This window comes from Macaca thibetana, chromosome 5, assembly GCF_024542745.1.
Source record: "Macaca thibetana thibetana isolate TM-01 chromosome 5, ASM2454274v1, whole genome shotgun sequence".
In the NCBI taxonomy this organism is placed as follows: Eukaryota; Metazoa; Chordata; class Mammalia; order Primates; family Cercopithecidae; genus Macaca; species Macaca thibetana.
In genome coordinates, this window is record NC_065582.1 from 44,125,579 (window position 1) to 44,138,968 (window position 13,390).

General features: G+C 37.6%; 1 protein-coding gene across 2 annotated transcripts in view; it reads right to left on the reverse strand.

Annotated features, from left to right (window-relative positions):
- The window catches only part of C5H4orf51 (chromosome 5 C4orf51 homolog), a 75,036-nt gene extending 65,058 nt beyond the window's left edge, over positions 1-9,978 (reverse strand). Inside the window, exon 1 of one of the 2 annotated variants that reach the window (XM_050791791.1) lies at positions 6,160-9,978. In XM_050791791.1, the coding sequence (XP_050647748.1) occupies positions 6,160-6,392 (233 nt within the window). In that variant the 5' untranslated portion in view covers positions 6,393-9,978. The remainder of the gene's footprint in view (positions 1-6,159) is intronic. The other variant, XM_050791790.1, reaches the window with a different exon arrangement.
- Positions 9,979-13,390: the final 3,412 nt, after the last annotated feature.

A 13,390-nucleotide genomic window follows, 5' to 3' on the forward strand; every position in this document is an offset into this window, starting at 1 on the left:
CAATGTCCAGAAGAGTGTTACCTAGGTGTTTTCTTCTAGGATTATTATTATTTGTTTTTGTTGTTGTTGTTGTTGTTGTTTTTTGAGACGGAGCTCTGTCGCCCAGGTTGGAGTGCAGTGGCTCGATCTTGGCTCTCTGCAAACTCCGCCTCCCGGATTCAAGTGATTCTCCTGCCTCAGCCTCCCGAGTAGCTGGGATTACAGGCACCTGCCACCATGTCCAGCTAATTTTTTTGTATTTTTAGTAGAAATGGGGTTTCACCATGTTAGCTAGGCTGGTCTTGAACTCCTGACCTCAGGTGATCCGCCTGCCTAGGCCTCCCAAAGTGTTGGGATTACAGGCGTGAGCCACCATGCCCAGCCTCTTCTAGGATTTTATAGTTTGAAGTCTTATATTTAAGTCTTTAATCCATCTTGAGTTAATTTTTTTATATGGTGAAAGCTAGGGGTCCAGTTTTCTTCTGCATATGGTTAGCCAGTTTTCCCAGCACCACTTATAGAATAGTGTGTCCTTTCCCCTTTTTTATTTTTATTGACTTTTTCAAAGATCAGTTGACTGTAGGTGTGTGGCTTAATTTCTGGGTTCTTTATTCTGTGCCATTGGTCTATATTGACACTTAATATTAATGGTCTTTTAAATTTTAACTTTTCTGGAAGGTGTTTAGCATAAACTCTTTGTAGTTTTAATTTGCGTTTTATGATTGCTAACGCAGTTGAGCACCTTTGGTATGTTTATTGGTTATTTGGATATCTTGGTTTATTGATTTAATTTTGAAGTCTATTTCCTATTTTTCTAGTGGGTTGTGTTTTTTTGGTATTAATTTGTAAGAGTTCTTACAAATTCATATATATACACATATACGTATATAAGTACATATATCTCTCATAGATGCCTTTTGTCAGTCACTAAGTTGAAAATATATTCTTCTCTGTGGCTTGCCTTTTTATACACCCTTAATTTTGTATTTTGTTGAATAGAACCACTTAATTTTAAGGTAATTCAAAATTTATCTAACTTTTTCCTTACAGTTAGTGCTTTTTGTGTTTTGTTTAAGAAATATTTGCCAACCTTGAAATAGTCAAGATATTCTCCATATTGTCATCTAATGGTTTCATTGATTTGCCTTTTACACTTTGATATTTAATTCATCTGAATTAATTTATTTGGAATTGAAAACATTGCCTTTCTCTGCTGCTTTGCTGTTTTTTTTTTTTTGTTTGTTTGTTTTTTGTTTTTTTATGAATCAAGTATTTGTATATGCATGGGTCTGTTTCTGGCTCTTTATGCTGCTCCACTGGTCTTTGTTTATTCTTGTTTCATGAAAGCACCCTGCCTCAACTATTAAAGCTTTATAGTAAGTTTGTTGTTGATAGAACAAGACCCTCCCCTTTTTGTTGTTGTTGTTGTTTGTTTTGTTTGTTTGTTTTGAGAGTATCTCAGCTATTTCCTGGTTCTTTGTAATTCCACATGAATTTTAGAATCATTGTGTCAAGTTCTACAAAAACACCTATTGGAACCGTATAAAATCTATAAATCAATTTGGAAAGAACTGACATTTTTACAATATCCTTGTATTAGTCCATTTTCACACTGCTATAAAGATACTACCTGAGACTGGGTAATTTATGAACAAAAGAGGTTTAATTGACTCACAGTTCCACATGGCTGGAGACTCCTCAGGAAACTTACAATCATGGCAGAAGACGAAGGGGAAGCAAGGCACATCTTACATGGTGGCAGGAGAGAGAGAGCATGCAGGGGAAACTGCCACTTTTAAACTATCAGATATCATGAGAACTCTTTCACTATCACAAAAGCAGCATGGGGGAAACTGCTCCCATGATCCAATTACCTCCCACCAAGACCTTCCCTCGACAGTGGGAATTACAACTGGATATGAGATTTGGGTGGGACACAGAGCCAAACCACATCAATCATCTTTCAATTAATGAACATGGTTTGTATCTCCTATTAGATTGCCTCTATTTTCTCGAATGTCTTCTAGTTTTCTGAGTGGAGATCTTGCACATCTTTGATTACATTTCTTCCTAGAGATGTGACCTATTTTAGCCATGTTGCAGGTGCCTTTTTTTTTTTTTTTTTTTTTTTTTTTTTTTTTTTGAGGCAGGGTCTAACTCTGTCACCCAGGCTGGAGTGCAGTGACACAATCATGACTTACTTCAGCCTCCACCTCCCAGGCTTAAGTAATCTTCCCACCTCAGCCTCCCGAGTAGCTGGAACCACAGGCATGTGTCACCACCACCAGGCTATTTTTTTTATTTTTGTAGAGATGAGGTCTCACTATGTTGCCCAGGCTGATATGTGGCATTTTTTACATCATTTTTAACTGTTACTGGTAAGCACTAACTTTTTAATTTCCTCTTTTAATTTAAATATTAAAAGTTTGTATCACGCATGGCCAGGCGCGGTGGCTCATGCCTGTAATCCCAGCACTTCGGGAGGTCGAGGCAGATGGATCACCTGAGGTTGGGAGTTCAAGACCAGCCTGGACAACATAGTGAAACCCCGTCTCTACTAAAAATACAAAAATTTCAAACGTGTCTTTTGCAAATATTTCCTTCCAGTCTGTGGTTTGTCTTCTCATTCTCTTGACATTGTCTTACTCAGAACAGATATTTTTAATTTTAATGAAATTCAGCTTATCAATTATTTCTCTGATGGATCATACCTTTGGTGTTGTATCTAAAATATCATTGCCATTGCCATACCCAAAGTTATTTAAGGTTTCTCCTGTCATCTTCTAGGAGTTTTATAGTTTTGCATTTTACATTTAGGTTTATGATCCATTTTGAGTTAATTTTTGTGAATGGTATAAGGTCTGTGTCTCAGTTAATTTTCCGGCATGTGGACGTCTAGTTGTTCCAACACCATTTGTTGAAAAGAACAATATTTGCTCCATTGTATTGCCTTTGCTTCTTTGTCAAAGACCAGTTGACCATATTTATGTGGGGCTATTTCTAGGCTCTTTATTCTGCTTCATTGATATATTCTCTCACCGATACTACACTATCTTGATTACTTTGGCTTTATAGTGAGCATTAAAGTTAGGTAGTGTCAGTCCTCCAACTCTATGTTCTTCTTCAATATCGTGTTGGTTATTCTTGGTCTTTTGCCTGTCCATATAAACTTTAGAATTAGTTTGTTGATATTCAGAAACTAACCGGCTAGGATTTTTATTGGAATTGCATTTAATCTATAGACCAATTTGGGAAGAGGTGACATCTTGATAATACTGAGTCTTCCTATCCATGGACATGGAAAAATCTCTACATTTATTTAGTTCTTTTTAGATTTCTTTCATTGGAATTTTTTAGTTTTCCTTATGTAGATCTTGTACATATTCTGTTAGATTTATATCTAAGTGTTTAACTTTGGGAGATGCTAATATATATGGTATCATGTTTTTTATTTAAAATTCCACTTGTTTATTGCTCATACATAGGAAAATAATTGATTTTTTATATATTAACATTGTATTCTGCAATCTTGCTGTAATAGCTTATTAGTTCCGGGATTTTTTTTTTTTTTTTTTTTTTTTTTTTTTGCTGATTCTTTCAGATTTTCTATGTAGATGATAGTGTCATCTGCAAACAAAGACAGTTTTAGTTCTTACTTCCCAATTTATATGCCATTTCATTCCTTGTCTTGAATACAGAAAGAATCAAGACTTAATATTTTATACTTGAGCCACATTCCTGTCTTAGGAATTCCAAAATGTGACCCTTCCCTTATTTTAACCTTGGCAGACAACTGGGATTGATGACAATATTTCATAATAGCTTAAGGTCTGTATCACACTAATTTCCATTCTCCAAATTCAGAATCCTTTTGATTATATTTATAAATTTACATATCTGCAGTTAAAACTGGTTCAGAACCAAATGATCAAGACTTTTACCAAGTTTTTTCTATCTCATACAATATGAATATTCATTGTATGTGGTAAATAAATATGATGAGTAAAAAGTATAATGTATAATGTTTTGTATATTTTAATACTTTCTTGACTTAACCCACTTTATATGATCAGTCATTTTATGTTTTGTCCCAATAATTCTCCTTGGACCATTCTGATTTTACAGTGATGTAGAATGTCCCTCTATAGCCTTATGGAATTTTAATCAAATAGCTTTTGCTCAGAACTTAAAAAGACATTTGTCCTTGGGACTAAAATTAGCCATGAAAAAGATTAAAAACAAAGCAAATTTAGAATATAATCAGTACTTTCAAAATGAGCTCAATCTGTACTTCATCTTCATTTATAACACTTGCTTCTTCTTAGCGTCTAATAGAATAAGCAATAGTTGTGCAAAGAATGTATTTACATTTCTGAGGTTCCAAAAACAGGTGAACCTCACAAGCCCATGCTCTTTTGTGTTTTGCAATGTCACAGGCCGCCTTGGTTGGAATGATTCACATAATGATCACTCTCTGAATAGGAAAAAATTCAAAGTTCTATACATTTTCAACAGATGTTCTATACATTTTCAACAGATGTCCTATTCCTGCATTTTTTTCAGTTATTAAGTATAGTACCTTTTTTCCTACTCTGGTAAATGGATCTGTTTGGATACCACCTTTCTTTCAAACACTATTTTCAAAAAGGACCTCAGCAGTGCTTAAAGACTCCTGTTATGGTTTGAGTGTGTCACTCAAAAGTTCATATGTTAGAAACTTAATCCCCAATGCAATAGCTTTGGGAGGTAGGGCCTAATAAGAGGTGATTGGGTCATAAGTGTGGAACCTTCACAAATAGATTAATAACATGAGCAGGTTAGTTATCTCAAGAGGAGGCTGTTACAAAGGAAGTTCAGTTTCGGTATCTCTCTCTGTTGCAAGTGCTCTCTTCCACCTTTCACCCTCTGCGATAAGATGATCATCTTATTGCATCCTCACCAGATGCTGGTACCGTGTTCTTGGACTTCTCGTTCTCCAATAACCATGAGCCAAATAAACTTCTATCATTTATAATTTACCCAGTCTGTGGTATTGTGTTGTAGAAGCAGAAAATGACTAAGACAACTCCACTACCTGGCCAAGAGGAACCTCAAGTATCACAGAATTAGCAAAGGGATGTCCAAAGCTAATTAAGTGCCAATATACTTGAGAGATATTTTTAAAATGCAGAAATTATAGTTTGTTGGACTAAACCATGCAAGGCACCCAATTGGGAAGTCTTTCTGAGACATTTTAACTTTAAGCACTTGTTTTGATGATTTGGAAAGGCCTGGATGGAAATATAACTAATATTTATCAGGGTATTATGTGGGTTATTGCTGACATCTGAAGTTGAGGTTAATAATTCAACTGATTATCAAATAGGTTCCAAGAATTTGGATAAAATATTTACCAATTAATATATACAGAGAGATAGATTTAATAACAAGTCCTGATATTTTTCCACATCCCCACTTATACTTTCTCAAATGTACTTAGCTCCTGGCAGCTCCTTGATGGTGTTTGGGGCTAAATGGTTCTTTCTCCATGCACTGTGTTTTTCCATTCCCCACCTCACCTGCCTGTCAAACCAGCTTGGAGGAAACTTGTTTTACTGAGCTCTCTTCAGACATACAACACTCCCTCCCTCACCAGACACCCAAAAAATCTCCTTTCTTTGTGCTGATTAGCTATTTCTATAGTTGCAGTCACTTTATAAACTGAAATTAATTTTTTTGATTTTGGGCTTATCATAGGGCCTGGCTTACAGTAAACACTCAGAAAATGCAATAACCACAGGTAGGGAATAGGGAAGGATTTCGTCAATTTCTTCCTGCTCTGAAGGAACTTCTAAGCCCCTGAAAGCCAGAAACCAAACAAGAAACAAAGCGAAATTCTCAGGAGCACCTTTTTGCTGAAAAGAGAACTCCAAATACCCAAAATTTAGTCAAATATTCATATCCATATCCTTTCAGGAGTAGGCAGTTATATATAATTTTAGGAATACTAAATAGAGAATAGGATCATAATTTCAGCCGGTCACTGACATTTAGCTCTTCTTCCTGCTGACATTTACAAAAGAAAATACAGAGGGTTAAAGTCTATGAAGTCTTTCAGGGTCTACAATACATCTTTCTTCTAAGGGCACTCTTGTCTATTTATAGTGATATATCCAGGTGCAAATTACAAAGAAATCTTACTGTTTACACTCAGGCTGATGCTGTCCTGCTCTAAAAGAAAATGGGCTGCATGTGGACTTGTCCAGTTGTTTTTTCCGGTAACTGCCTATGTATGTTGTCATGGAAGAATCTGACCATCGTGTTTCATCCTGCCAAGATGCTCCAGCCTTGCGTCTGATCAGATCAAACTCTTGAGAAGTAAGAGGGCTAAAGGGCAGAAGAATTTGTGGAGTCAAGTAGAAGAAGTGTGACATAACTACGAATGGCCTGCTCTGGATGAAAACTTGTCAAGTCCTCTGCATAATGAAGAATTAATTTCCTTCTAGCAGCAGGAAGCAATTGACTGGGCTCACCAAACTTTGTGACTCAACAGTTCACAGAGTGCAGAAGCTTAACTGTCTTAGATATAGTTGCCAAGCAACAGATCACAAAATTCCACAAATGCTACCCCCTTGTCTCCCGAGGGAGGCAAATTTTAACTAATAAATTTGTAAGTTATATAACTTTCTGGATTTTGCTCTAAGAAATATGCTGCTTCATAATTCTGGCAAGAAAGCAGGTGGCATAATTATTTGTGTTTTACTGCTATCACAAATAAAGCAGTAATTCCTAATGATGGTGGTTCAAGAAGTGGAAATGAGATGAAAGAACAGTGCCAAGCATTCACTTCTCCTAAAGACCTCCAAGTGTCTGGAAGAGAACATGAACTGCCTGTAATGTCAACAATAGCAGGTGACTCAACAGCTTCTCATATGTCACAGAGTAGTGGTGCTCTGGCTGGCTGCACACTAGTCACCCTGGAAGCTGTTAAAATAAGCAGGACTCCAGGCCCCCCCCACAGAGATTCTGATTTAGTTGATGTGGAGCAGGGCCCAGGCATCACTATTTGTTTAAAGCTTAATCCTGGAGGATTCTAAAGAGCAGCCAGGGTTAAGAATTAAGGTCATGGACGCAGAAAAAACTTTTGACAAAATCCAGCATCCCTTTAGGATTAAAACTTGAGGCAAAATTGGCAAGAAGGGACATACCTCAAAATATTAAAAGCCATCTATGAAAAACCCACAGCCAACATTATACTGAATGGGGAAAAGTTGAAGGCATTCCTCCTGAGAACTGGAAAAAGAAAAGGATGCCCACTTTCACTACTTCTATTCAACATAGTACTGGAAGGCCTAGCCAGAGCAATCAGACAAGAGAAAGAAATAAAGGACATCCAGATCAGTAAAGAGGAAGTCAAACAGTTGCTGTTCACCGATGACATGATCATATACCTAGAAAATCCTAAAGACTTATCCAAAAAGCTTCTAGATCTAATAAATGAATTCAGTAAAGTTTCAGGATACAAAATCAATGTACACAAATCAGTAGCACTGTTATACACCAACAGCAACCAAGCTGAGAATCAAATCAAGAACTCAACCCTTTTTATAACAGTTGCAAAAATAAATAAATAAATAAATAAAATACTTAGGAATACACCTAACAAAGGAGACGGAAGATCTCTACAAGGAGGATGGGCATGGTGGCTCACGCCTGTAACTCAGCACTTTGGGAGGTCAAGGTAGGCAGATCACAAGGTCACGAGATTGAGACCATCCTGACTAACACGGTGAAACCCCATCTCTACTAAAAAGTACAAAAAATTAGCCAGGCGTGGTGGTGGGCACCTGTAGTCCCAGCTACTCAGGAGACTGAGGCAGGAGAATGGCGTGAACCTGGGAGGCGGAGCTTGCAGTTAGCTGAGATCGCGCCACTGCACTCCAGCCTGGGTGACAGAACGAGACTCCACCTCAAAAAAAGAAAAAAAAAGATCTCTCCAAGGAAAACTACAAAACACTGTTGAAAGACGTCATATATAACACAAACAAATGGAAAAACATCCCTTGCTCATGGATGGGTGGAATTAATATTGTGAAAATGACCATATTGACAAAAACAATCTATAAATTCAATGCAATTTCCATCAAAATGCCATCATCATTCTTCACAGAAGTAGAAAAACAATCCTAAAATTCATATGGAATAAAAAAAAATCTGTGTAACCAAAGCAAGACTAAGCAAAATGAACAAATCTGGAAGCATCACATTACCCATCTTAAAAGTATACTACAAGGCTATACTTACTAAAACAGCATGGTACTGGTATAAAAATAGCCACATAGACCAATTGAACAGAATAGAGAACCCAGAAATAAAGCCAAATACTTATAGCCAACTGATCTTCAACAAAGCAAACAAAAACATAAAGTGGGGAAAGGGCACCCTATTCAACAAATGGTGCAGGGATAATTGGCAAGCCACATGTAGAAGAATGAAACTAGATCTTTGTCTCTCACCTTATAAAAAAATCGACTCAAGATGGATCAAAGACTTAAATCTAAGACCTGAAACCATAACAATTCTAGAAGATAACATAGGAAAAACTCTTCTAGACATTGGCTTAGGCGTAGACTTCATGACCAAGAACTCAAAAGCAAATGCAACAGAAACAAAGTTAAGCAGATGGGATCTAATGAAACTAAAAAGCTTCTGCACAGCAAAAGATATAATCAGCAGAGTAAACAGACAACCCACAGAGTGGGAGAAAATATTTGCAAACCATGCAAAGTTTGCAACAAAGTCCTTTGTTCTAGACAAAGGACTATCCAGAATCGAGAAGGAACTCAAATCAGCAAGAAAAAAAAACAAATAATCCCAGCAAAAAGTAGACTGAGCATATGAATAAACAATTCTCAAAAGGAGACATACAAATGGTCAACAAACATATGAAAAAATGCTCAACATCACTAATTATCAGAGAAATGCAAATCAAAATGAGGTATCACCTTACTCCTGCAAGAATGGCCATAACTTAAAAATAAAAAAAAAATAGATGGTGGCATGGATGTGGTGAAAAAGGAACACTTTTATACTGCTGGTAGGAATGTAAACTAGTACAACCACTATAGAAAACAGTATGGAGATTCCTTAACTAAAAGTAGAACTACCATTTGATCCAGAAATCCCAGTATTGGGTATCTATCCAGAGGAAAAGAAGTCATTATATGAAAACGACACGTGCACACGCATGTTTATAGCAGCACAATTTGCAATTGCAAAAATATGGAACCAGTCTACATGGCCATTAACCAAAGAGTAGATAAAGAAAATGTGGTATATATAGATACCAGGGAATACTACCCAGCCATAAAAAAGAACGAAGTAATGGCATTTACTGCAACCTGGATGGAGTTGGAGGCCATTATTCTAAGTGAAGTAACTAAGGAATGGAAAACCAAACATCATATGTTCTCACTCATAAGTGGAAACTAACCTATGAGGACACAAAAACATAAGAATTATATAATGGACTTTGGGGACTCTGGGGCAATGGTGGGAGGCAGGTGAGGGATAAAAGATGATACATTGGGCACAGTGTATACTGCTCAGGTGATGAGTGCACCAAAATCTCGGAAATCACCACTAAAGAACTTATGCACGTAACCAAAAACCACCTGTTCCCCCAAAAGCTATTGAAATGCTTAAAAAGCACATTTCCTCTTTAAAAAGAGAGAGAGAGAAAGAGAGAATTAAGGTCATGGAAATGCCACCGTGAACTTTTTTACGTTGAGAAGTCATAGCATTTGATCTTCTATTCACTTGAATCCCTCCATCCTTCACTAATAATTACTGTAAATCTGATTATTATGTTTGCCCATCTTCACTTCTCAAGATTAAAAAGCAATTCATTGGCAAATCAAAATGAAATTACTCTCTCAACGTTTGTTCTTTTTTTTTTTTTTTTCTTTTGAGCCAGAGTTTCGCTCTGTTGCCCAGGCTGGAGTGCAGTGGCGCAATCTTGCCTCACTGCAAGCTCCACCTCCCGGGTTCACACCACTCACCTGCCTCAGCCTCCCGAGTAGCTGGGACTACAGGCGCCCGCCATCGCGCCGAGCTAATTTTTTGTATTTTTAGTAGAGACGGGGTTTCACCGTGTTAGTCAGGATGGTCTCGATCTCCTGACCTCGTGATCCGCCTGCCTTGGCCTCCCAAAGTGCTGGGATTACAGGTGTGAGCCACCGCGCACGGCTGTTTGTTCTTTTTTAAAATTAACTGTTGGTGCAGTAGTTCTCAACCCCCATTGCTCATTCAAGTAACCCTCGGTATTCTTTATAGACACAGATGCCATGTACATTCCCCGCTTCACTCCAATCAGAAGTGCCAATTAGCAACTCTGCAAGTGGAGCTATCATTAAGTGCTGAAAAAAAGAATTTCGATAGAGGATTTAATCAGCACCAATAGGGCGCATTAAACCGGCAGAACTCTCAGCTCTATCTTCAGAGACTGTAGGTCTGAGGTAAAGCCCCGGGATCTGCATTTTTATATTGTTACATGATTCTGCTGCAACTGGTCTTTGAATGCAGGTGACAGACACTGCTCCAGGGATTGAATTTAAAGTCTTTTAAAGTCAGGCTGACACACTATATGGTATGTTTCTCTGAGAATGAGATTTGCAAATACTTGTTAGTATGTTTCCTTATGGTTTCTTCCTTAAAATGTTGAAATTTGGAACATAAGCACATTTGCCCTAGAAAAAGAATTAGGCAGATGTTGGCAGGCTTAGCTGCTTTTTATCATGGAGTTGAAGACTTTTTGGAGAAATCCAGATTAGATAAAAAGATGACAGAAGCCAGGGGTGGTGGCACACACCTGTAGTCCCAGTTACTTAGGAGGCTGAGATGGGAGGATCACTTGAGCCTAAGAGTTTGAGTCCAGCCTGGGTAATAGAGTAAAACCCTATCTCTATTTTTTTAAAAAAGACTATGAAGATAAAGAGTGAAGGAGAGAAAGGAACACTGGGCTGTCCAGATCTTTCTAACCCATTCGTTATCAGGTAGTGGCTGCTTGAGGAGAACTCTGCCAGCAGTATGTATTGTTTTGACACAGGAAAATAAATAGACAAAATTGTGAAGATTATTTGTAAAAAAAATTTTTAAATTTTCTTCTCAAAGTATGTGTTAGTCTATAAATGAATATGGAATAAAATAAGGTCTTTTAAAAATGCATTATAGTATCAGTGTGCTTTGTTATCACTTTGCTGCCTCTATTTTACTTTTCCCATAATCAGTTATGATATCATTTCAACAATTATAACCTCAAAAACCAAAAGTAGCCAAACTTAAGGGAAAATGTCCACTCTTGGGTTTAGATGGAATTATGACTTAGTTCAGCAGTCCACTAGATGTTGAACAAATCTGTTAAAAATAAATTGGACTGGCTGGTCGCGGTGGCTCACACCTGTAATCCTAGCACTTTGGGAGGCCGAGGTGGGCAGATTGCCTGAGTTCAGGAGTTTGTGACCAGCCTGGGCAACATGGTGAAACCATGTCTCTATTAAAATACAAAAAATTAGCTGGGCGTGGTGGCATGCACCTGTAATCCCAGCCACTCAGGAGGTTGAGGCAGGAGAATCGCTTGAACCCGGGAGGCGGAGGTTGCAGTGAGCCGAGATCGTGCCACAGCACTCCAGTCTGTGTGACAGAGTGAGACTCTGTCTCAAAAAATAAAATAAAAACAAAATAAAATAATAAATTGTACTTCAAATGAGAGAATAAGTGAACAGACTAATTGAATTTATTATCATAAGTGTTTAATCTATAATAATTCTAGAGGACCTCATGATCATTCTTTGTTCTGACGTTTTATCAGATACTTTCCTTCTCACGGACACTGATTTGTATGGTCTGACTTCCAGGTTGGAAAATCTGCACTAAAAACTTCCCTTTTGTAACTGATTTATGGCAAGCTGTATTGTTTATTCATCAGTGTGTTAAGTATGACAAAAAAATTAAGAGCACTGTGACAACAGACTCTGGGTTGTGAGCATGATTTCGTGAAAATAGGAGCTTACTGAGTGACCTCATACCAAATAAAACTGGCAGGGGGTGTTCATTTCACCTGGTGCATGGGAGCCTTTGGTGACCGGGCACTGACTAGGCTTCTCTCTGAACACAAGCTGATTATTCTAATGAGATGTCAATAGGTATTAATGAAAAGGGTTTCATGGTAAGTAAGTTTAGAACAATTTGGGATAAACATGTTTTTTGTTGTAAGACTTCTCAGAGCCTTTAAGGTCTGTTTGCATTGTGCATCTTGCAAAGTGGCCTAGATTACGCAGCATTTCTTAAACTTATTTGACCACAAAACTCCTTTTGTCAGAAGCATCTCTGAGGATTTCTATTCTACAGAAGAACCCAGTAACAGGAAAGGCCAGAAGTCTCTATAGCTGACACAATGGCTGGTCTGCAGTTTCTGAAAGTTGCTAGATCTTGACTAGATCACTAGCTTAAAGTACTGACAGCCTGCCAAAAGGGTGGATCAAGCCATATTTTGTTAAAAAAAATTTAGAAATAACATCAAACAGCAAAGTACACACATATATTTTACATATGTCCTTACCCGTGTAACTATGACCCATATTCAGCATGCTAAAATGTTGCTCTGTGTCCCTTTCCAGTTAAAACAGCACACATACACATGCACACATGTGCACGTGCACACACACACATGCACACACACATACGCACACACACATACACATGCACAAAACACATCTGGTAACCACTATTTCAATTTCTATCACCACAGACTAGATACGTCAGGCTATATCCTGTGAAGGCAGAAGCTTATTGATACCATCACAAGACGAAACCTAGGAAGATACCAGATAAAGACCAGAGAAAGCAGAATTCCCTTGAGAAAAAAACCCCAAGGAAGCTGAAATTTCCATCTCAGACTGAATCCATCTCCTCCCCATAAGGTGCTAAGTTCTGATATTTGGATGAGTGTGGCTACGCACCTTAATGAGTACACATAAGGAGTTAACAGTGAATAACTGTTTGAGTCTGTCAATTACAATGGTATTAATTCTTAGTCCTTGATCTTGGATAATTTCTCCATACTTACTGACCAACTGTGTGATTTGGAAATTTTTAGGAACTTATCAAAAACTGAGTAGTAGATGGCTTAAAAGACATGGGATACAAGGAACCAGTTGCAATAAGACTTGATGGAAATAAAAGAAGGGGAAACTGCAAAGTAACGGGAAAAGGAAATTGATAAAATTAGTGAGGAAAAGACCAAAAGGAAGGATCTTTTTTCATTGCATTCCTGAAATTTATTTTTGGTTCTGTTTACCATTTGAAAACTGAAACTGGTGATCAATAGTGTATATGTTGTGAACCCAATTTCACTTAATAAAAAGTGTGTGTG